Source organism: Marmota monax, unplaced genomic scaffold, assembly GCF_021218885.2.
Source record: "Marmota monax isolate L192 unplaced genomic scaffold, Marmota_monax_Labrador192_F-V1.1 WCK01_AAM20220418_F8-fsc00070, whole genome shotgun sequence".
Taxonomy (NCBI): Eukaryota; Metazoa; Chordata; class Mammalia; order Rodentia; family Sciuridae; genus Marmota; species Marmota monax.
Genome location: NW_026692116.1, coordinates 5,092,479 through 5,117,846, shown reverse-complemented (window position 1 = coordinate 5,117,846; position 25,368 = coordinate 5,092,479). Strand labels below are relative to the sequence as shown.

At 40.2% G+C, this 25,368-nt stretch overlaps 1 protein-coding gene across 1 annotated transcript; it reads left to right on the top strand.

The window, feature by feature from the left end:
* Positions 1-251: 251 nt before the first annotated feature.
* On the top strand, positions 252-10,991 carry F3 (coagulation factor III, tissue factor). The gene is made up of 6 exons (XM_046462104.2): positions 252-506; positions 1,648-1,753; positions 5,618-5,817; positions 7,805-7,983; positions 8,687-8,846; positions 10,021-10,991. The coding sequence occupies exons 1-6, from the start codon at positions 407-409 to the stop codon at positions 10,155-10,157; spliced, it is 882 nt and encodes a 293-aa protein (XP_046318060.1). The 5' UTR covers positions 252-406; the 3' UTR covers positions 10,158-10,991.
* Positions 10,992-25,368: the final 14,377 nt, after the last annotated feature.

The following is a 25,368-nucleotide window of genomic DNA, read 5'->3' as shown; positions in this document are numbered from 1 at the left end:
AGACGCGGGATGCCCGGAGCCCGGGTTCTCTCAGCACCTGGACCCGCCTCCGCCAAAAGGCATTTTGGCGCTCGCCGGCGCAATTGAATCACGGGTGAGTCATTCCTTGCAGGGTCCCGGAGTTTCCTACAGGGGAGAAGGCGGGGCAGGGGTGTGGATTCGCCAGGGGCCGCCCACTGCGGCGGCCAGTGACCTGGGCGCGGGGCGGGGAGTCGGGAAAGAGCGGCGGGGGCGGGGAGCCCGGGCCGCGCGCCTCTTTATAGAGCACCCCTCACGAGCTGGGGCAGACTCAGTGTTCCCCGTACCCCCTTTGCTCCTTCTGTTCACCCCACAGCGCCTGCAGCCCAGCCTCTCCAGCCTCCGAGGCGCCTTGGAGTCCTCCCGACCTCGCAGCCCGCTGGAGGACATGGCGAGCCCTGCCTGGCTCAGGCTCCCGCGCCTAGAGACATTGTTCACATGGACGCTTCTGCTCGGCTGGGTCCTTGCCCAGGTGGCGGGTGCTACAGGTGAGTGGCATCCGGTCAAGAAAGCGGGAGGCGCGCCACCCGCGGGAGAGAAGGGTCAGTCCTGGGAGCGCGCTGCCTGGGTTCCCGCGGCGCCGCAGGGTGCCTCCCACCTCGACTCCCGCGGAGCTCCGCAGGGCTCACCTCGCCGGGTTTGAATGAACCCGTGCGGCGAGGCGCACGGGCGAGAGTTGCGGAATGGTTATAAGTGTCCCAGTCCCGTCTTCGCCTTACATTAGAGATGCTTAGCTTGGTGTGTCCATTATTTATATAAGCGGATTTGGGGTATCCCGCTTTAATTTTGAGTAAAAAGCTTCCTAATGAGTTGCGACCTTGACTGTGTTGAGACGTGGTCCGTATCCGCACAGGTTGACACGCAAAGAATGATTTAAATATTATCTTTCAATGTGTGTTCATCTTCCCTTAATAAAGAGCACCCCTGGTCTTTCTTATGTGGTCTTTGTTTTAAAATTGGATAGAAGCAATCTTGCTGTACAGTGTCGCTAGGATTGGATTAGGCATGACAGTGTGCCTATCCCATGCCTGTTGGGGCTGGGCAGAGATTTCCTCCTTTAGAGTATCAGCAGAGAAGACCTTAATAAAGCATCCTAATAGAATACATCCAACAGACCGGCCACCATGTCCATCTTGATCTCAGTGAAAGTTTCAGGTTAGAGACGTTTTGGATAAAATGGAAAAGGTCAAGTTTGACTTTTTTTCATTTGTATGCATTCCTAACTCTTACACATGTGGGATCTACCCTTTTCCTAACTCACTGAAAATTCTTCCTAGCTATCCTTCTGTGGTGAGTTGACCCTGAGTTGTGCATTTCTCCGTGGCTCCTGGGCTGTGCTTCCAGGTCAAGTTATGACAGGGCTTTCTGAATAATTCCAAATGAGGAATTCAAGATCCTTGCCTATTTCCATAGAAAGGTGGATCTTGCCAAGAGGAAATTCTGGGTCTAGAGAAAATTTGAAAAGTGTTTTTTCTCCCCTCTTAATAATTCAATAGCAAAACTTTTGCAGTTGAAACAAAAATGTAAAGTTTATGGTGATGGGAGGCTGAGAAGATGTTTTATACTGTTAGCACAAAGTTACGGACTGAGAGGTACGTGTAATAATAGCTCTTTCTCTGTTGTTTGAAGGCACTCCAGTTAGAGCATATAATTTAACTTGGAAATCAACTAATTTCAAGACAATTTTGGAGTGGGAACCCAAACCCGTCAATTATGTCTACACTGTTCAGATAAGGTAAGTTAGGTCCAAAGAGAGAGATTAAGATTTTAATTAAGATTTTTGATGTTTCTGCTCTGAATATAAATGCTGACTTTAGACTGGATGCGGTTATTTAGGGATGACAAAAAAGAGGGCATACATGATAATTTGCTGGCCAATGTCATGCTCTTTCAAGCCTCAACATTTCTGGACCTTAAACTTACATAATGTTTTCATTGTTTTTGGAAATGATGAAAAAATTCATAAGCAGAGTATAAACTGTAGAGAGGTGAACCATCCTGAGCAGGTGCTGATCCTGTGCTTTAATATCAGTGATAACTAATCTCATCTAAACATAGATGTCTTTTTGCTTTGCTGTCTAGACTAAGCTTCATCCAACTTGTTAGGGAAAAGGTGGGGAGGAATTCCAATTCCAATGTATACATTGCCCTTAAGCAGTGGTTGATTCATTAATCTTTGGACTCTGAATCGAAATTTGGTTGCATACATGATCTCAAAGGAAGCCAAATTCTTGACTCACTGAGCTGCACAGAAATACTGCTAAAGGACTTCATTGTCTACACCTTCAGCTGTCTGGGGCTCCTTGGCTCATTCAAGCCTCATCTTTAATTGAAGGCTCTCCCCAGGAGCCAGACTAAGCATATTTGATTTAAATGTCTAGGGTGTGCCACATGTTTTCCTTGATGGTTTTCACCATATCCTGGGCAAGCTTTTGCTAAAATGTCATGGGAGGCTTGGTAGAGATTTTAAGAAATAGAGGACAGCTGCTATGGAAATTATTTTTAACACTATTTGTATAAAGAAACAAATGTATCACTGGCAAAAATTAAAAGTGTTTTACAGTTTTGTTATTTTGTCGACTTGTGTCAGACTTTTATAGCATTAAGATGCAGCTCCTAGGAACAGGGTGGGTCTTTTAGGTGGACATTGTTGTTTTTCAAAATGAACTCTATGACAACTATTGCCAAATCATTAGGGAAGATAATTTGCATTCATGCATGAATGCATGTATCTATGTGCTCCATACATAGTGAGAGAGAGCAATTTTGTAACCCAAGTTTATAGTCAAACTTGTCAAATCAGCTTCTACTTTCTTTGATACAGACCTTAAGTAGACCTTAGTAAACTCTTTTCTTCTGGATGACAAAAATTACATTTTGGGAAGAATGCTAAATATATTCTATCTTATATTTGAGCAACATGTGAAAATATATTTATGATTTACTTGAATTTGAAACATTAGCCTTAGTCAACTCTTAAGTTCTTGGACTTTTAAAAGCTGCCATTATTTAAATGAGCATGACCCCTGACCTGCCTACATCAGATCTCAGGTATGGGGAAGTTGGCCCTGCCAGCAGGTCTATCTCCTCATGGTCTATCTCCCCCATGCTGGAGGGCCTCGGAGCATTTCCATCAGCCACAGCCTGAGATCTGAGTGCTTCTTTCACCTCCCCACGAGCAAACTGGATTCCTAGGCTGAGAGGATCACAGCAGTTATAGTCCAGATCAGAATACTGTTACTCTGAAAGGTGAAGGATCTGTGATGCCTATGCTGGTGGGTGGGATGCCCTCTCGGGCCTGGAATTCCAGTTTCCTGAGACCCTGGACTGGGGGCTCTTCCAGTCTTAAGTGTGGCCACAAAACTAGGAGGAAGAGGGAAGGCCTGGCCCAGCATATCTCCTTGGTGGGCTTCCCTTCCCTCCCATTTTCCTCCCTTTAGGAAGCATCTTATCTTTAGCCACCCTTCCATGCCCACTGCCCTCACCCTGAAGTCTGGCTCTATCGAAGGGCAGCACTGTCCCCCTAAAGTCCCTATGCAGAGCTCCAGCTGCATTTTCCCCTTTAGAAGCAGGTTTCAGTGGTGGGTGGGAATTGTCACTGGCTCAGGCCTCTGCACCAGACCATCTCCTGTAATACTGATTCCATGGGGATGTTCTGAATACTAAAACTGAGTTTAAAAACTTCCTGAAAACAACGTGCAACTCAGTGATGGCCTGTATTCTGTTGGAATTTGTATTAATTCAGGAGGGGCTTTGGTTATTTCCACATCTGGGGATTGTGCAATACCTAGAGGAACCTCAAAGGCTCTTAAGGTGCTAATGCTGTTTATGGTATTCAAGGCCCCTTCTAGAGAACTGCCCCTTCATTACACATTGACAGGATTTCACTACTTAACTGTGATATAGGCCTTTGTGCTAAATTTTGCCAAAGAGCATATGGTCCCTGATTATGAGTTGGGAGCAACTAAACACTGCGTCTCTCAGACAGTATGTCACTGCAGAGTTCAGCTAGCTGAATGGCTTGTTTGCCTTAGCAGTGGAGAGGAATCACCACATTCCCATGCACTCTTCCAAAGAGGATGAAAATTCATTTGGGTCATTCTGAAACAAATAGCCTATGCTTATCACAGAAAATTTTTAAAAATAAAAAACATTCCTGTATCAACCTTAGTTTGTGAATTTTAAGATAAAAAAAAATGTGCTCACCCGAATTCTTTTAGAATTGGTCATTTAATTCCAAGTTTTAAAGAATACACATTTATGGCTCTTATGCATGGATTTAGACAGTTGAATCCATATGCCCCTAATGATTTATTAATTCAACCTGTAAAGGTAGACCATGCTATTCACAGAAAAGCCCCCAAGCCCTGCAGCTTGGGAAAGAACACAAGAGCCAAGTACAAAGAGACGGTGCCATATTAAGTGCATGAGTGGCAGTATGGTGCCAGGGGACAAGGAAGGGAAAGATTGATGCTGAGCACAGTGTTCAATTTGGAGATTCCTGGAGGAAGGGGATTAGGAGCTTGTCCTCAAATAATGGGTCAGACTCTGGCAGAATAAAGGGCAGAGCAGTGACTTCTATCGCTTCACCTGGGATGGGAATGTGTGGATCAGGATGCAGTGATTGTTAACCTGTGGTTGTTTGGGTCCTTTAGAAGAATTTCATTTTTAGTAAGTTCTTTAAATCATTTCCCCTTCAATGGTATCTTACAAAGAATGATCTTTTAGCCTCGTAGTCTTAAGACTTTACTAGGTAGATACTAACTGTATTGTTATCTTGTAATTTTTGATAAGATGTGTTCACATCTTGTATTTACATCTAGCATATAGTATAATGAGATCAACAGACCCAACAGCTCTGCCACTCTTTAGCCATGTGACTTTGGAAAATTAGTGTCTCTAATCTTCCATGTTCCCATATGTTAAAAAAAAAAAATCCAGTACTTTCTTAGAAGGAGTAGATCAAATGAAGTAACATGTGTAAAAGGCCCAGTATAGTATTGGGCATACAGCAGACAGGACACGGTGCAGGGGATCTAACCCAGTGCCTCACGCATGGTTGTCAAGCCCTCTACCACTGAGCTACAATCCCGTCCCAATAAATGATTATTAACCACACAAATACTGATGGTAATAGAATAGAATGATACAGAATATATTAATAGATGAATTATTACCTTACAGACTATGTTCTACATAGAATGTAGAATATGATGTAATTAACAGAATGTAATGTATAGAAAGTAGACTATAATGAAAAGTTGAGGGGAAATCTTCCAAAACTTTCTCCCAAGTAACTACAACAGAGCATGTCCACTTTAAGAGATATTTAACAACATGGTTCAGAACACAGACTCAGGAGTCAAATAGCTGAGTGGTTCCAAGTGCAGGTGTGGTTCTGAGCAAGTCACCCAGTCTCCCTCTCTCAGTTGCCTTCTCTGAAAGTCAGCCACTCGGGGTGCTGCAGGCAGTCATAAGCCTCTGAAGGACTGGTTATGGATGCTCTTGTCATTAGCACAGAACGCCACAGTGAAAGCCAGCTGTCTTGTTGTATGCAGCTTGTTACATTCCATTTCTTTTTCTTCCTTCCTTCCTCTAGTGCTGGAACAGGGGATTGGAAGGGCAAATGCTTCTACACGACAGACACAGAATGTGACCTCACTGATGAGATTGTGCAGGATGTGCAGCAGACATATTCTGCAAGGGTCCTTTCCCTCCTGCCACGGGACTTAGATACCACTGGTTCTGCCAGGGACCCTGTCCTTCAAAATGCCCCCAAGTTTATACCTTACCTGGAAAGTAAGTAGCTCAGTTTGTAATACATTTATTCTTGTTGTTCTGACTGTCTAGATATCCTTCCCACTTGACCTACAAGCAACCAGCTGAACATATGTGGCCGTGGGTGACTTTCAGCTTTCCCCACCATACATATCACACCCCATCTGTCCTATCATCAGACCAGAAATCCCAGTTTAGGAAATTCCCCAAATGGTCACTAATTCATGAAGAAACCACAGTTTCCCTTTGAGCCTGTGCTGACCTATTTCAATCGTTTGAACTTGAGTCCCATGATATGCCAGCTCTTGGCCTGTGTCATTGATCTTGCACTTACTAGAGGTGGCTCTCACCCTGCCTCCCTCATGCTGGTTTTGAAAATGTGGGATGCTTGCCTGTCTGTCTTCCTCTAGTAAGCCAACCCTGGGATCTAAGGAGGGAATGCAGAGAATTCCTGCCAAGTAGCAGAATCAAATATTTTTTATCACAACTATGGTTCTGAGCTAGGCATTTTAAATAAACATGTGTACCATATTAAGAAGAGTGAAATCAGCTTTTCTTTTAAAGCTTGCTGGTTAGAATGAAAGTGTATATTATTGGTGTTTTCATATATACCCCTCTGGCTACCCTGTGATGGTGAAGGGTGCTCCAGGTAGGGATAGTGAGAAGAAGGGTTAGAGAGACAATCAACCAATCTTTTCCTTCTGTATCCACTTTGCCAGTCTCATTACCCCAGATGAATGTGGCCACCTTCCAGGGCCCCTATTGGCAAGACTCTGTCTCCAAACTCAGTGCCATAGCTGTGCATCTCTGTGGCACTAGGCTAAAGCATAGATAAAGCCAAGCCCCCTCCCATAACTACAGGATCATTGGTACTCACTATCCCTTAGTTGATGACATTTTCATAATTTCCTCCTATAGTTGTTGAGTCTTGGTAATCCAATTCAAGTCTTTGTGAGTACAAGATAGAAAATATTAGCCAGGTGTGATGGCACGTGCCTGTAATCCCAGCGGCTCAGGAGACTGAGATAGAAGGATTGGGAGTTCAAAACCAGCCTCAGCAACTTAGCAAGGCCCTAACCAACTTAGCAAGATCCTGTCTCTAAATAAAACATAAACAAAGCGGGCTGGAGGTGTGGCTCAGTGGTTAAGTGTCCTTGGGTTGGATCCCCATACCAAAAAAAAAAAAAAAAACAAAATATTTTTTACATGCACACACACATACTTTGCCCTGTGACTTGCAGGAAATGGATGTTAAATGGGATGTGTTTTACTGTTATTCAGCTAAAGCACATGAGAAAAATGAGCCATTGCAAGGACCTAGAGGTTAAAACAGATTCCTTGACATACCAAGGACATTTCTGAGGCCTTCCCACAGTCCCCCCCCAACTTTTTGTGCATAAACTATGGGAACTTTCACAACTGCACACTCTTCAGTATGGTAGCCATGACCACTTAAAGTATGGCTAATGCCAGAAGTATAAAACACACACTGAATTTTTTTTTTAATTTTTTTAATATTTATTTTTTAGTTATCAGCGGACACAACATCTTTGTTTGTATGTGGTGCTGAGGATCGAACCCGGGCCGCACGCATGCCAGGCGAGCGCGCTACCACTTGAGCCACATCCCCAGACCCCTGAATTTGTAAAAATGTAAAATATTTCACAAGTTTTTGTGTCAACTACATCTTAAAATGATAATAGTGGAAGTATAGTGTGCTAACGTCTGTTACTAAAATTAACTTCACCTGTTTCATTTTACTTTTTCTAATGTGACTGACTATAAGGAAATTTAAAAATTCCTCTGAGGCACCCTTTGTATTCCCACGGGGCAGCACTGCCAGGGAATGTCTTAGCATTCAGCTCTGGGGCCACCACGCCGGCTGATGCCTGTGGAGTTGATTCTGTGTTTTATATGAGACAATAGAGCTGTTAACTGTGACAGCTAGATGAGGTTTACTTTGTATAGACTTATTTGGTCTCAACCAAGATCATGTTCTACATTTCAGCAAAACTTGGACAGCCAACAATTCAGAGTTTTGAACAAGTTGGGACAAAACTGAATGTGACAGTACAAGATGCACGGACATTAGTCAGAAGGAATAACACATTCCTAAGCCTCCGGGATGTCTTTGGCAAGGACTTAAGTTATATACTTTATTATTGGAAAGCTGAAAGCACAGGAAAGGTGAGAATTTTTCACTTGCTTTTATGTCTTGTTTTAAATTGTGGATCCTTGATTTTTATAGCCCACTTCTTCCCCAATTCAAACACAGCAGAACAGGAGTGGTTGAAAGGATAGTGGGTAAAGTAGATGGGGAAGGGAAAACAGGTCTTGGTTCTACCTGTGATTCTGAGCTGATTTGTCGCTTTAGGCAGAGCCACCTTGGAAACCTAGGATCCTCAGCCAAGGGACTGGACCAGATCTTCTCTAAGGGTCCTATCAGCTCTTACATGTCACATTTCTTCCTCTATTGAGGATCCCAGAAACAAAATTTACTGTACTTTTTTTATTTTAACCTGGACTAGAGATCAAACCCAGGGCCTCACACATGCTAGGCAAGGACTACCCCTGAGCTATATCCCCAGCCCCCAAATTTACTTTCTATTCAATAATTAAACCTTCCTTCTTTCTTTTCCTGTAGATAGTTTTCAAAGGGGCTACATTGGATTGGATGCCTAAATTGGATCTTCTTAGTCTTGGAAAAGTCATCCTTAGTAGTTATCAGGGATTACTGGTTAGCCAAGTCACTTCTAATCCTTCCTATGTCAGCTCTGTCCACATGGGCTTTGCTTAGAGCCCAGGTTTTTACTTCCACAGTGACTTAATAAAAGGGAAAGAATTCACTCTTGAGCCTGGAGGAATTAAGAGCCCTTTCATCTTTTCACAGAAAACAGCCAAAACAGACACTAATGAGTTTTTGATTGATGTGGATAAAGGAACAGACTACTGTTTCAGTGTTCAAGCTGTGATCCCATATCGAACTACTAACCAGAAGAGTCCAGAAAGCCTTATCGAGTGTACGAGCCAAGAGAAAAGTGTCTTCAAAGGTGAGTGGCCCTGCCTGCCATTTGTCCAGGAGGCTTGGACGCCCCCACCTCGGGGTCAAGATGGACTTCTTTTGTTGAACATTCAGAGAGTAACCACCTTGGCTGTTTGAGGGTTTGTTTTAGGTTCTCTCAGGCTTTGGGACATTTAGAAGTGATTCTGTGTGGTTCCCTTGTATTAGCAAGTATTTCCCTGAACACGTACCACATGCCAAACTCTGTGGAACACTAGGTACATAGATTTTGTTTAGGATTTAGCATCAAGTCATAGATTTCTTTGGGCTCTCTCTTTTTTTTTTTCTGCTGACTTTTGGATCCTAAGGGAATGGTTTCTGGACCGACTATAGCAATACCTGATAGACTTTCTGAGTACCAGGTTGGGCCACATAGTAGGGACCACACTATGTGTGCACATGCACATAGCTGGGGCCCAGATATGTGGCTCTGGGAGATATGACAGGTGCCTGAGGTGGAAAGCCTATGAGTCTCTCTCTCTCTCTAGGCTGCCCAGGGGAAGTGCTCTGAGTATTTTCAGGGACCCAAATGTTAGAGGACAATAATGGTGACCTAGTTCCTTGATAAGATAAGGTTTTAAATTGTAAAAAACACTTTTGAGTGAAGTTTCTCTCCTATTTTTGCTGTTGACAAGAGAAGGCACCTTCCCTTTGGTACCAAACCCCTCTGGGCCATCCTACCCACAGCCTGCTCTAATTCTATCACCTCTGCCTTTGTGCACAGCCACATCTGTGCTTCCCCTGTCTCTTCTGTCTGCTGAAATGTGCCCCCTGGGAGGTGTTTCAAAGGCCACCTACATCACCCAGTTGCCTCTCCTGTTCACCTGCAGGCTGGTAGCACTTCAGTCTCCCTCTTCTGTGAGACTGAATCATCCACAGGAATCAATGCCACCAAACTCAGCTTCATTTTTAGCTACTTGTTTCCAACAGCTGTTCTTACTTCCAACTACGTGTATCTTTTCTAGACTGTGAACATTATCAAGTGGTCCATTTAACACTTTTAACCTCAAAAACATGTAGATTTGACAAATTCTTTGCTAATCTTAGTGAGGTGCAAAAAAAAAAAAAAAGGATTGGTGTAACTTGGCGTAATGCTCTCAGTTCTACCCACTGGTAAATGGATTGAAGCTCTCCAAACTGATGTGGTTCTTTTTATTTTTCAGAAATGTTCTTCATTGTGGGAGCAGTGGTGTTCGTGGTCATCATCATCATCATCATCCTGTCTCTATCACTGTATAAGTGCAGAAAGGCCAGAGGAGGGCAGAATGGGAAGGAGCACTCACCACTAAATGTTGCATAGAGAAGGCTTGTTGGAACTGCTGACTGAGGTACTGCTACACTGCACTGTGACCAAGAACATTTAAGACAATAGAAGATACAGAAGCACAAATGAGTACTTTGGAGCACAAAGGCCGCTGGATCCCAAAACCTTAACATTCTGGTTTTGACATCAGCATTAGTCACTTTGGAATGTAATGAACGGTACAACTAATTCCAAATCATTTTTATTTTAACACTATGGCACCTTTTGCACATATCATGCTTTAGATTGTATATTCTACACTAAAGAAGAAACTAGGTCATCCTAGCAGAAACAAAGGAACAGATGCCTTAAAATATCCCCGGTGAATTTGTAGAGAGCTTTTTGAGAGGCTGACTATAAATGCTATAGGAAAGTAAGATGGAAATTGGGTGGGCTTTTCTAACATACATCTGTCCTTTTGTAATATGGTGTTTAGGTTCCTTTCTTTTTCTTTTTTGTTTTCTTCGGTTGGAGTACTTTGGGAAGTTGAAAGCAATTGGCAAACTTATTTTAATATGTTAAATGCAGGAGACATCTGTGTTGGACACTTTCCTAATATGCATTACAGTTTAGCACTTTAACTGACTACGTGGTGTCAATTAGACATTTGACAGCTAACTATATTTTTATAAGACTACTATACAAAGAAACTACATAGAGTTTATGATTTAAGGTACTTAAAACTTCTGTGGTTAACACTGTATATATTTATAACTTTTTTTAAAAAAGGTTTTGTATATGGGGATTTTCTATTTATATAGGTTCTATTTGTATATATTGAGTTAATTTATTTAATGTACTTTTATAGAAATAAAGGTGATTGGAAATTGAGACTATTGTGTTTATTATATCTTCCATTTATTATTTACAATGTGGTATTTGCATTAGTCAGCTCTGCTACAATAAGAAAATTACCCTAAAAAAATCTCAGTGGCTTTTAACAACATACCTTTATTTTTCACTTGTACTATATTTTGGTAACTGTAGGTTGGCTATAGGTTCCCATAGTGTCTCTTTATTGCAGGACTCAAAACAAAGGAAAAGTCTATTTGGATCAGGGCAGAGGTAAAAACAAAAAACTGGTAGAGACAGGCAGCCCCATCTTCAAGATTTTAGTCACCTCTTAAAACTTATACTCTGCACTGGCTGTGTCACTTGTGTTCATATGCCCACGCTCTGCCTCCTGAGAGGCACCACAAGCTTGTGACAATGGATAGGATATAGCTCTAAAAGAAAAGAAGAAAATGATGCGGCCTAGAGCAGACTTTAGAGAGATTCCTTCCCATGGGCATTAGTTGGAGTTGTGGATGAAGATTAAAGAGGAGAAAAAATTATTTGGATCATTGTGTTAAAAGAAAAGTAGGTAAGCCGGGCACAGTGGCACACACCTGTGATCCTGAACTGGCTTGAAGGATGGCAAGTTCAAAGCCAGCCTCAGCAATGGCAAGCCATTAAACAACTCAGTGAGACCCTGTTTCAAAATAAAATACAAAATAGGGTTGGGGATGTGGCTCAGTGGTTGAGTGCCCCCGAGTTTAATCCCTGGAACCACCACCAAAAAAAAAAAACTATTAAAAAAAAGAAAATTAGGTAAAAGGAAACTAAAAAATAAGGAGAGAAGTGGAATGAGTTCTCTAGATTGAGCGCTCTTGGCAGGCGAAGTGTCTGCGTGTGTACTGCTCTTTTAGGGAGGCTGCACATGCACAGCTGAGCGAGCTGGCTTTCTCTCTAGAATGTGAAACAGTGCGCTCCATTCACATGCAGCAGACTCATGTTATAGAAATAAGATTCTAATGAGATGAAAATAATGTTCTTGGCACCTACCTGAGTCACAAAACTGCTTTCGCTTACTGCTGCGGAAAGCTGGCTGCTGTCATTTAGGAAAAATATCCAGATGGCACACCCACCTGGAAGTGGTCTCACAAAGACACAAAGAAAGTATTAAAATATGTGAAGACTCAGTTTGCTCAGCTGTCAGTAAATTTTAAATCCATTTTGTTCCTTTGTACCAAAGAACTCTAAGCCTGTCAATAGAACTAAGTATGAAATGTTGGATATAATATCATATCCAAAGGAAAAATAAGCAAAATGAAACTGATGTCCTCATAAAAATGGTAGCCTGAAAGGAGGGGAAAAAGACATTTTGTGGGGGAGAAATTAAGGGAAACAGACCAGCAGTCCTTTTATTTAGTTAGTTTGGTTTGCTTACCATTATCAGTCGCTGCCTATGCTGAATGGTGCAGCATTTTGTTGCACTCTGAAGCAGAGTGAACAAGAGAGAGGACCCAGGTATGGGTTCATGTCCTCAGAGGAAGGTTCATGCACCATTATCTTGAGTTCCTGCTCACATGGGTCAGGACAAAGAACTCGGTGTGCCCCACAATAGTACAGCAAGCTACAGGAGTGGGTGTCTAACTAACCAGGCACTTCCCTGCCAGGAATAATTATAGCATTATGCAATTCCCAGGCTTCATAATCTAAGGAATTTGAATTATCCCACTGTAGAAAGTTTTGGCAGGCTGAAAGCAGGTCTGGGTACTAATGAGGTGAGTATCTGGCTGTTCACAGGGAAGGAATTCATTATAAACCTGAATGAGGCTGAACCACGAGGCTCAGAGAGCTTCCACACTGCAAACATTAACCACTCCTCTGGCTGCCACACCTCTCCTTTTAGCTGCTGCTAAAACCAACAGTGCAATTAATTTGCACTGGAGCAGAAAACCATACTTGTATCCAGAAACTACTGCCCTCTGGTGAGCCAAAGTATACTTCATTACCTGGCCTGTAACATGCCTCATAAACCTAATTGTTAGTAAACATTCATGCTTTGAAGAGATAGTTTTCCATCTTAGATTACTGACTAAATTTGGCTTTTATATAAGAAACCAATATTCATGAAATCCATATTTTAGCTTAGTTATGGTTGATAGCCTGTAACCTAAATAACTGTCGATTAAATAAACAATTATCTGTATCCATCAAATGATAAACTCATTCCCAAATGCCCTCCTTACCTGTTCTAGGAAATGTCTATTTAACATTCCTTTCTTCCAAGCATTTCCCAAGAAGGTGCATTACAGTTACAAAGTGAATTTCATTCATTTATTCAGCTTTGCGTGGATATTAATTCTTTCCCATAGCCCTTGCTTTTCCACCTGGGATCTGGGTGATTCTGGCTTTGTCAATCAGCACATTTCCTCTCTGTGGCTGCAGAAATGGGTTAGGCACACGACCTGACTATATCTAAGAAGAGTGAGACTCAGAGCCTTTCTGGGAATGGAGGGACGCTCTCCTTTTTGATAAACACTGGGAAGAAACATGGGGCCCCCAGAGCTTAAGCAGTCATTTTGGGACCAGCTTTTAAAGGAGCTGACGTGTTTGAGAGTCTCACAGAGTGATGATAACAAGCTAAATCTTTGGTGACATCACCAAACTGCTAGACAAAGCCCTTCCCACAGCCCCCCCCCCCCATGGACTTTTCACTGCACATATCTGATGAGTTGTTTAAGCAAGCTTGGGTCAGGTGTTCTGTTACTAGTGGTCAAAATACTCTTAAGTGATGCTGTATAAGCACTGACCATGCCGTATAAACACAAAGGAAGAAGGTCCCTGGAATGTAAATTTACAATGGAAAATAACATGCCATTTTCATGCTTTCTCAACTACTTAATGACTTTACTCCAAAAGCATTCCCCTTCCAGCATTCTAAGTTTCTTCTTTATTATCTGGTCAGTATGTCAGAATACAGACATACTGTATTATTTCCTATCTTAAAGAAGCAGTCTTCCTTATCTAGAAATAATCTTCCTCCCATCTTTATATAAAATACATGTATGAAGATTTGAATTTGATGTCAATATATCTTATATACAATCAGAGATAATAATAAACTGTGGTATATAAGTGTATTAAGAATTATAATGCAAAAAAGAGAGTGCATGCATAATGGCATAATTTGGCGTGAACACACTTTATATACAGTTATGAAAAATTGTGCTGTAAATGGGTAATAATGAGTGTAATACATTCTACTATTGTTATATAATAAATAAATAAATAAATGCAGTCTTCCTTACTCTGTAAAAGCTCTAACCTAGATCTTCTTATTTCCTATGTCTTCTTGGACACCATCCTCTGCTTTCCAACTTCTAAATGGTGGATTCTCTTAGCACTTGAACCCACTCTTCATCAATGATCCCTCTCTGGGCAACACAGCCAAGCCCATGTTCTATTATCCAGCTCTCTCACACTACACACCCATAACATCTATATACTATTGGCTCCCAAATGCACCCCACCCCCAGCTTCCTTCCCAAACTCCAGAACTGTACTGTAGATAGAACTTCATCCACAACATCTTTACTTGGTATCTAACAGGCATTGTCATCTCAGTATTTCCAAAGAGAAATTTTTAATTTCTCCTGACCCCAAAACCATTTATCTCCCCATATTTCCCATTTTTTAAAATATTTTTTTATTTTTTTAGTTGTAGTTGGACACAATATCTTTATTTTATTTATGTGGTGCTGAGGATTGAACCCAAGGTCTCGCACATGCTAGATGAGTGCTCTACCGCTGAGCCACAACCCAGCCCCTCCCATTTTTTTAAAACATTTTTTAGTTGTAGTGGACACGATACCTTTATTTTATTTATTTATTTTTATGTGGTCCTGAGGATAGAACCCAGCACCTTGTACGTGCTAGGCAAGCGCTCCACCGCTGAGCCACAACCCCAGCCCCTATCTTTCCTATTTCACCAACAGCTGCACCCATAGCTCAGGCCAAGATTTTTTGGTGCCATCCCTGACACTGCTGCTTTCAATCAGTCAAGATGCTAGCTCCATTTTTAAAGTATGTCCCAATTCCAACAGTCAACTTCTCCTCTGCTCTCTCTGCTTCAAGTCACTTTTCTCTCCTACCAGATAAGCCTCCTAGCTGGCCTCCCTGTTGACACAGTTCGTTCCTACAGTCCATTTTTCTCATACCAACCAGAGTAATCTTTTTAAAATATAAATTCTGTCTTTAAGGGCACTGCTCTCAACTTTCCAAGAGGGTTGGTTCTATGATAGTGGAGGGAAGGTTATTATGTGGCAATCTGGCTAATCTGGAACCATGCTTTCCAGAATCCTCTTCTTAGTCATATTCTAGATTAGATCCCAAAAGGGATCTCTGCACAGAATTCAGACAGAAGTGATGCAGGAGCCATTACAAGGTTAGCATGGTTAGAAGAAGTAAGAGACAATTTGCAGAGGTGTCTGCAGGTTCTACCCTGCCCTCCTCTCCCTTACTGTGACTGGTTTTTCTCCCTCACCCCTGCTGACCAATAGTGACTCCACACCTCCCACTAGATACAATCTTCCATAGGCTTTCCCCCAGCTCTCCTTTGCCAGCATTCTCTCTTTTGGAGTCCAAGGGAATGACGACATTCTTCCATGGGGGACTATAAAGGCCTCAAGAAACTGGTGGATGGGAATCCATACTGATCCTTCTTTCTAAGGTCTCTCCAGTTTTTAGAATAGAGCACCCGATTTCTTGGTGGCTTCCCTTGTTGTGTGAAGATCAAAGGGCTCCTCAGCACAAGCTGGTTCATGCACCAAGAGCTTCCTGCTCAGCCCTGCCCCACCAGGGGACCTGCCCTCCCAGGCAACCAGCCAGCCCTTCACTATTGAGCTGCTTACTCCCGGATCCAAAGCTATGGGTTTTTATGACTTCCCACACACAAGGACACCATAATAGTACAAATGGGTACACAGTCCATGTACACAGTAACCATAACATGCTTCATTTTCTAACACTTAATTTTTAATTTGGTCTCCCTTTCTACCAGACAGTAGAAACCATCCCCAGCAATTTGATGATTTCACAAGGTAAAAATCCCTTTTCGTTGGAGTTGTGTCAATGTCCACAACCCCACTACTGCTGTTCTTGCCCTCTACCTCACTCCGGTTCCCCACCAACTTTCCCTTCTAGTAAGGAAATCCTTGTGTCTAGGGATGGTGAGCTGGGGCAGGGGACCCTTATTGCTACTTATTGCCATGTCTCTTTTAAATCTCTTGTCTATGTACTTAGTCCTGCCTTTTCAGATTGTCCAGAACCAGAGGAAACTCGTCTTCATTGATCTTGACATATCATATATCATACATTTGATTCAAATGGGGTATGAATTATTATTCCCATGTGTACAGATTGTAGGATCACATTGATTATACAGCCACGTTTATACATACTGCCAAACTAGTGTCTGTTGTATTCTGCTGCCCTTCCTATCCCCCTCCCCTCCCCGCTCTACCCCATCTACCGTAACTCATTTCTCTCTCTCTCTTTTTTTCCCCTTCCCCTCACATCCTCTTATATGTATTTTTGTATAACAATGAGGATCTCCTTCTATCTTCCATGCAATTCCCCTTCTCTCCCATTCCCTCCCACCTCTCCCTGTTTGATGGTAATCTTCTTTCCTGTTTACTGCAAAGAGGCTGGAAGTAGGTATAGACCAAATGTGGCATCCCCAGTCCCATGGAGAGTTCAGAACACAATCACTTCTAAAGCCAAGACAAATTCTCTGTGCAGAAAAAGCACAAACAAGATCCTCCATCTACAGACTGCACACTCCTTATGAAGGTTTGTCACACATAGGTCTGTTAAGCTTTTCCTTGTTGCAAAGAGCAAGAACTCTTTCAAGAAAGTTTAAGCAAAATGGTATAAAAATCTTCAGCCTCTTTTAATCTAAATTCTGTGATTATTTTATTAGAGCTTTAATAATTAACAATTTTTAAAAGTCACTCTTACTAGGGGATATGAAAAAATACAAAAAGGAAAAGAATCCAAGAATTGTAAAACTGAAAAATTGCAATACAAAGATTAATACACTTTAAAATAGGGATCTAAAAAAAACTTTATGAGAAGATTCCTGATACTTAAAAACCAACAACCAAAAAGAGTCATGAAACATCTTGCATAGTAATTTGTGTTTTCCAAGTATACTTCAGGTCAAAGAAGAGACATTATCCTCAAAGAGCAGGAAATACTTCTTCCATTATTAACAGCATCTGGGCTGGAAGTGAACTAGATCACTAAGATTGTGGCGCCATCTTCAGTTCCTCAGAATAGTATACAACTTAAAACCCTTTAAGTCCCAAGTTTCCAATTCTGCAAATATTACAACAAAATTGACACAAGGCGCATTAAAATAGGTTGAAAATCATAATCTAGAGTTTATATATTCCTTATTATCATTAAGAGCAAAAATAGATATTATCCTATAAATAGGACACTGGAACAATATATAGAATCAGATAATTTGAAATACAGTTTGTTCCTCCAAATAAAATGACAACCTAGTTCTAGAAAATACTTTCCTGAGTGCATTTATTACATATCAGTTATGTATGAAACATTTTGTTCAGTTGAACAGTTAGAAGTAACTTTTGCAGCAAAGTTCATGCCATTTCCCCAGTGAATTTAAAGATGTTTCAAATGCCCTAATCATTCACCCATTACTTTCTCAAATGAATACATGTTTAAATATATAATCATTATTCAAAAACTACCAAGTGGTATATTTGTTGTTCAATTTGAAATTTATAGGCATTCCCTATTTGGGATGATAGAACAAAATGGATTAACCAGAAAATTCATAGACTGGATTATAAAACAGTCTAAAGGAGTCATACATTAATGCCAAAATACCATACCTATAAATAGTTTAGAATGAGGAACATGAATGAAGGGGTAGTTGGAATAACTGAACCAGACAATCTTTTCCAGGTTTCTGCAACTCTACCTGCAATGGTCACTTCAGCCCACAGCTGGAGGAGCCACTCCAGATGCTGCTACTTGAAGTGTGGCCTGAGACAGCTGTTTCAGTACCATTTGACAGTAGTTAGAAATGGACATCAAGGGCCCCACCCAGACCTACTGAATCTGAATCTGCACTTTCCAGATGATTTGTATATACACCAACCACCTTGATTTCCTTCACAAAGGTGGTGGGGGAAGTGGGATGGAGAAGAGAGACAGACATGCCATCAATGGACAGATATTGCATAGATTTAATGAGAAGATGTCATTTATTAAATTTTATCAGCCAATTGTTAATCCATGCCAAAAAGAGAGTCCTGATCATATTGCAAATGTCACACATTTCCCAGAGGCAATACTTCGAGCACCACTGCCTTAATAAACACCTTTCTATAGACCACAAATTTTCCTTCTTGATTCCAGTGATCTTTGGGTCCCGCCTTTAAAACTGTTTGCTTCTTAGGTCTCAAGAGAGCTCTCCACTGGTGGATTCCCATTGCACCCTCACTAACTGCTTGCTACACTCTTACAACTCTTTAACCTTTTTTAAAAATTTTAATTTGTTATATATAACATAATGCATTACAATTCATATTACTCATATAAAGCACAATTTTTCATATCTCTGGTTGTACACAGAGTCAAATCCTTCATGTCTTCATACTTTTACTTAGGGTAATGATGACTATCCCATTCCACCGTCTTTCCTACCCCTATTCCCCCTCCCTTCCCCTTCCTCCCCTTTGTCCTATCTAGTATAACTCTTAACCTTGTACAGCAGTCATTCTACCTGTTGGAGTCCCATTTCTGGATTGTGATTTCCTTGCCAAGAATCATGCTTATGCATTTGAATTCACTCATTGATTCACTTATTCTAGTATTAATATCTACTATGTGGCAGACATTATGGATTTTATTAAAATATAACAGCTATACCCTCAGCTCTTATGGAGCTTACATATTTTAGAGCAAAATGTCATATAAGTCATTATAATAACAGATAAATGTTATGATAGAGAAAGCAGAGTGTTTGAAGCAATTTGCATCTAACTTGGACTTGAAAGAGTTTTCTAAAATCTCAGCTGAAGGACACAGTTCACCAGGAAAAGTAGGGAAAGAGAGTGAAGTGTTCCAAGAAGGGAAGGTGTTTGTGCCATCAAGCAGCACCTTGGGTATAGACAGTAAGAAGAGTGCAGTCAGCGGCTGCCTTTTGACTTCTAGGGGACTTGCTTTGCTGGAGGTTGCTGCCCGAGGGCTGTACAGGGTTTCTGTACTTGGAGAGGTGCAGCACATTTGTGATTACAGCTCATTTAGGCACTCGATTTTAATTTGACATAGTTTACATTATCTTGATTTATTACAGCCGAGTCGTTGGCACAGCATTCATTTCTTCAGCATTCTAAGGCCCATAACAAGGGTGGTTCATTCCATGAGAACTCTCAACACGGCTACTTCACAATTATTTATTATCCAAAAGGAGTATATTACAGTCAACAGGTCACAGGAGACTTACTAAAAGGATATGTTGCAGCCTACCTGCGATTTGGGTTATGAAGAGGTGCATGGGCAAACACAAGATGTCACAGTGGAATTTTACCCAGCAATAAAAAAAAAAAAAAAAAAAAAAACCATGGCATTTGCAGGTAAATGGATGGTGTTGGAGAAGATAATGCTAATTGAAGTTAGCCAATCCCAAAAAAACAAATGCTGAATGTTTTCTCTGATATAAGGAGGTTGACTCATAGTGGGATAGGGAGGGAGAGCGTGGGAGGAGTAGATGAATTCCAGATAGGGAAGAGGGGTGGGAGGGAAAGGGAGGGGGCAGGGGATTAGCAAGGATGGTGGAATGTGATGGACATCATTATCCAAAGTACATGTATGAAGACTTGAATTGGGTGTCAACATACTTTATATACAAACAGAGATACAAAAATTGTGGTATATATGTATATATGTGTATTAAGAATTGTAGTGCAAAAAAGAAATAACATGAGAAAAGAAATCAAAAAAAAAAAAAAAAAAAAAAGAAGAGTGTATTGGATGAAGTTTGGACATTTTGTTGCCTCAGGCATTCCAAAGTCAGTCATTTAGCAAAATGAGTTTGGATTAAAAAAAAAATGGGGCCAATTAATGTTTCAAAAAATATTTTTAAAGTACTGGCTATAACTTATTTTTTTAAATTTAGGATGACTGTCCGTTTTTAAAATTGAACCATAATAACCAAATCACTGAGCTCACTCTTCTATTCAAGAACTTCCAAAAGGAGTTTCACCTGCACCAACAGGAAGTTCTAAGAAATTAAACATCCTGAGTCAGCTCTAAATAATAACTGTGAAAGTGACAGTCTAAAGAATACCCCAGAATTGAGGCCCTTTATTTATTTTAGTTTTCTTAAATATATTAAACTGTTTAATGCGAATAACCAATCTTTTATACAAAAAGAACACAGGGACTTCAGAGTCTTTGTGAACTTCTGGTTATAAATGAAACACGTTTCTCCTTTCCTTCCCCACACTCCACAATAAGGATACTAAGCAAATACAAAAGGTTTAATTCCTTAGGGACAAAATGGGAGATGATGTTACTCCACATCTTACGTGTGCACAGGAATAAAAGGGAGGAAAATTAATTTGCTACCAAGGAGCTCCTCAGAGCCTCAGGCACCAGGACTTGCCAGATGGGGCAGCGAGCATTCTTGGAAGGTGGGGAAGAGACACTAAGGTAGGAAGGGTCAAAGGAAGGATGAGAAATAGTAGTAGTGGTAATCATAATCATCATGTGCAAAGAAGAATCAATATACTGAAACTTCTCAACAGTAGATTGGACATGAAAAATAAAAATATAAGAGGACAATAAAAATATTTAAGGAGAAATCATCTTCAGATTAGATTTATCCCAGCTGCACTTTCCACATATACAACAGACTATGGATATTTTCAAATGTATAAGCTTTTTCCTTCCCCTGCCCTCTTTTCCAGGAAGTTGCTGCAAGACATGGTCAACTGAGGAACCTAGAGATCCAGGGAGCAAGCTCAGAGTGGGGCTGACACTTCAGCATGTAGCACCACCAGCCTAAAGTCCAGGACAGAGGGCTGGAAGAACATCTCCAGAGGGCAACACAATAGTGAGGCAATGGATGGCACAACTGGAGATGATGGAGAATTACTGTTATAATTACTGCAGTAAAAGCAAGGTTTAAGAAAATGAAAATCAGACTTAGAGGGAAAAAGTAGGAAAGGAATGTTGTTCTCTTCTTGGTGCTACAGAACAATACTACATATTCTTCAAAAAGTAAATTGTTAAATACTATATATTCTTCAGAAAGTAAATTGATTGTTAAATTATTTAACTGTCTAATTAACGAGAACTTCTGCATTCTATTGGCTACAAAAATAGGCTATAAGTGGGTCAGAGATGCCCCGTATATACTTCACAGTGGGCTAGCACCATCATCCCAAAGCTTGCTGGTGCCAAACTCAAATTCTTACATCTCCAACAGACAGAGCCACCAGCTCTGGAAGGTATCTCTTAGGAGGGATTTCCTCGCTCATGCAACAACCCTATGCTTGGACAGCAGCCAAGGTAGAGGGGACTCGCACCAATAGGTGAATGTCCAACTCCTCATGATCTCATCTTCTGTCTGCCTCTCGAGTACCTGAACTTACCAAAAGAAGTTATCAAAGTTTGCAGGTTCAAGGGGAGGTAATAAAGATCTTCACCACAGAGACTATCAACCACACCATAAAGAAGAGTATGTGAGCTGGGCATAGTGGCACATGTAATCCCAGTGGCTCAGGTGGCCAAGACAGGAGGATCACAAGTTCTAGGCCACCCTCAGTAATTTATCAAGGCACTAAGAAACTTAGTGCGACCCTGTCTCAAAATAAAAATATAATGGGCTGGGGATGTGCTCAGTGGTAAAGTACCTTGGGTTCAATCCCCAGGACCAAGGGGGGAAGAGGGGAAGAAAGAGGAAGAGGTGGAAGAGGAGGAGGAAGAAGAGGAGGGAACAATCTGTCCCAAAGACCAATATAAAAAAATTAACTGCATTTTTATATTACAGCAACAATTAGAAAATGAGATGTTAAACAGATCCCACTGATACTGAAATCAACAAACCTCAAATGTTTAGAAATAAAGCAAATTAAAGACACAAAACTACAAAATATTCCAGAAGTCTTAAATAAATGAAAGGACCTATCATGTTCAGGGTCGGATGAATTCTGCATTTGCTGGGTATGTATGTCTGTTCGGTCAGGTAGGTTATGTTTATTTATGTATAGGGGCTTAATTTTGGTTCAGTTATTCTGTCAGCTACCACAAGGCATTACTCTTCCTTAAAAACAGTGGGTTTATGTATTTTTCCTTAATCCTATCAGTTTTATGTGTTTTGAGCCTATATTATTAAGTACATACAAATTGAGAATTGTTACGAATTACTGTTTGATCCTTTTATCATTAAAAAATCTTTATTTCTACAAATGATCATTGTCTTACAGTCTACTTTGATATAACACTTAAATACTAATAAGGACTCATACTCAGAATATATACAGAATCTCTGAATAAACAGGACATTCTAGAAAGAGGGCCCAAAGACTAAACAGGCACTTCAAAGAAGATGATATCTAGACAGCTAATAAACATGAAATGAGTTCCATTTCAATAGTCATTGGGAAAATACAAAATGAATCCACAATGATTAACTTGGTGACTAAAGACACATAAGTCTAAACAAAACACTGACAATATCAAGGAATTAGCAAGGGCTGGGAAAACTGGAGTTCTTCTACACTTCTCATGGAGTATAAAAGAACAACTTGAGCAGTATACAACAAAGATGAGCATATTCCATTCCAAAAATGATACATGTGCCCAGACATTTAAAATGTTTACAAAGACTGTTCTTAATAGCTCCAAACCAAAAATGGTAATGGCTGAATGAAAAGTAAGGGCCTATTCATGTGTTTAAATACTACACAGCAATAAACAAAGGAACTACTGTCACAATGGCTCAGTCTCGAAACACTGAAAGGACAAAATCATAAGTGAAAGGCTATCTAATATACATCAAATACAAAACCAGGCAAAACTAGTTTATGTGACAGAAGTTGGGGGCTAAGAATTGGAAAGATATAAAGGGAGCTGGAGGGGTGGTTATTTATAACTTACCTTCTCAAAAAGTACATTTTCTTAAAAATTCACTGAGCTCAAATTTATGAACTTTTTGGCATATGTACTGCAATAAAATGTTAACAAACTTTTAAAATGATTTAATTCAAAAGGGAGAATGTAGAAGAAACATGGGTGGTAGGAAATGTTTAAAATTAATAAATCAATCAATAGCTACGGGCATCCTGTTCAAAAAATTAAGAATTACCCCCAATAATTAAAAATAGTTGCTCTTAGTGGGTATAAGTAACTGCTTCTCAGGTTTTTAGTACTAGATTTCTTTTAAAAGTGACAAGCTAAAAAAAAATAAAATAAAAAATAAAAGTGACAAGCTCATGATATGTATAGAAAAAGAACATTTCAATCCTTCACAAGGGAAAAATTACTAATGTAGGTTTTTAAAAAGTAAACGGCTTCCTAAAGTCAACAATGCTAAAGTCTATCTGACAGAAGAAAATACACTCTGCTTTTAGGCACAAACTATGTTTTTAAATACCAAATTTTGAAGTTAAAAAATTACACTTGGAAATGACGGTTGCTACCAAGGAGCCACCAAAATCTGTCCAATTTTCTTCACAGTTGTATAAGGCAAATGTTAATCTCTAGAAGAGAGGGAAAGAGACAAACCTTGGATATATTTTATTTTATCAATGTGTAGCAAACCACCATGGTTATTTACATACATATTTTCTCACTATATAAAAAGTAGAGGGCCAGGCATGGTGGTGCATGGCTATGTAATCCCAGCCACTCAGGAGGCTGAGGCAGGAGGATCAGGAGTCCAAAGCTAGCCTCAGCAACTTAGTGAAGCCCTGAGCAACTCAGTGAGACCCTGTCTCTAAATAAAAAGGGCTGAGGATGTGGCTCATGGTTAAGTGCCATTGGGTTCAATCCCCAATACCAAAAAAAGAAGAAAAAAAAAAGGTAGGATGTTAGCATACAAAGTGACATACTTGGTTTGCAGAATGCTTCTCATGGACTAAAGCTCTTATTTTTTATTCTTTAGATTAAATTGCTATTTCTCAATGTAGTGTGTAGAAGATGGTCCTAGGAATTATGTAGAGAAAGATGTTACACTGTGCAATCATGTTTAGGAAACAATGGATTTCTTCATCTTTGACCTTCAGAGAACCTCATCATGTTAATGTACACTGATTCTCTAGAAGGCTCTTCCTCTATACCTTGAATGATGAGGCACTATATTTGTTAAATTGAAAAACGAAGACCCCCCTCCCTTTTGATGGCAAGAATCCATCACAGAAGGAATCAGGAGACATCCAGGAGGACACTTCCATTAGCAGGTTTAAGGCAGCCCAGAAATCTGAAAATCTGTACTTTTTGGGTCTTAAAATCTTTCCTAGGGCGCCAAGGTCTCCTAGGTATTTAGTAGCATTTGTGAAGTACACTGAAGATTTTATTAGGATTTTCTAAAAAAGAAATAAATGCACATACAAACCAAATTCAACAAAACTGTAAAAAGAGACATGTGCTTGAAGGTCCTTTCTGAATGTTAATTTATTTTTGTTTTTTTCAAGTCAAGACTATATGAACTATGCATGAACCACCAGTATTTAGATACCAGAATAAAAAAAATAAACAAACAACAACAACAACAAAAAAAAAAAAACAAGCAAAGGTTGTATAGGGTATCTGATTTTTTTTTAATCTGAACAGAAAATAAGTATACAAGTTTGCTAAACAGAAGTGGTAAAAACTGAATGTTATGTATTATGTAATCAGTACATCAAGTTTACTTCGATAGCCAGTGATTTTAGTTAATTTTGCAAAAAATAAAACCAGTTGCAGAAACAAGATTATAAAATGCCCCTTTCCAAACCCACGTTGATAAAACTGATTCATGTCTAGCTTATTAATTACACTCAGATTCAGTTCTCCTTGTGCAAATAATACATGTAGTCATTAATGTTGGTTTGGTGAACTGAAATTCACTTAGGATAGTTTTAATATAATAACCCAAATGTGAAAAAGTTATTCAAGATTCAGAGATAAACCAGTACCTAGGAAACATAATTCACCCATGTGTGTGATAATTTTTAACATATTCTTCAAAATAAAATCACAGTCAGAGACTGTGATGGCCCTGCATACTCAGTGCATTGCTTCACGTGGTGCATTACCTATGGCTCACCTGGAGTCTAAGACCATATGACCACCACGCTTCTAAAGAGTAGGCTCCTAACACACAAATCTGTCCAATTTTCTTCAAGATCTAAACTGC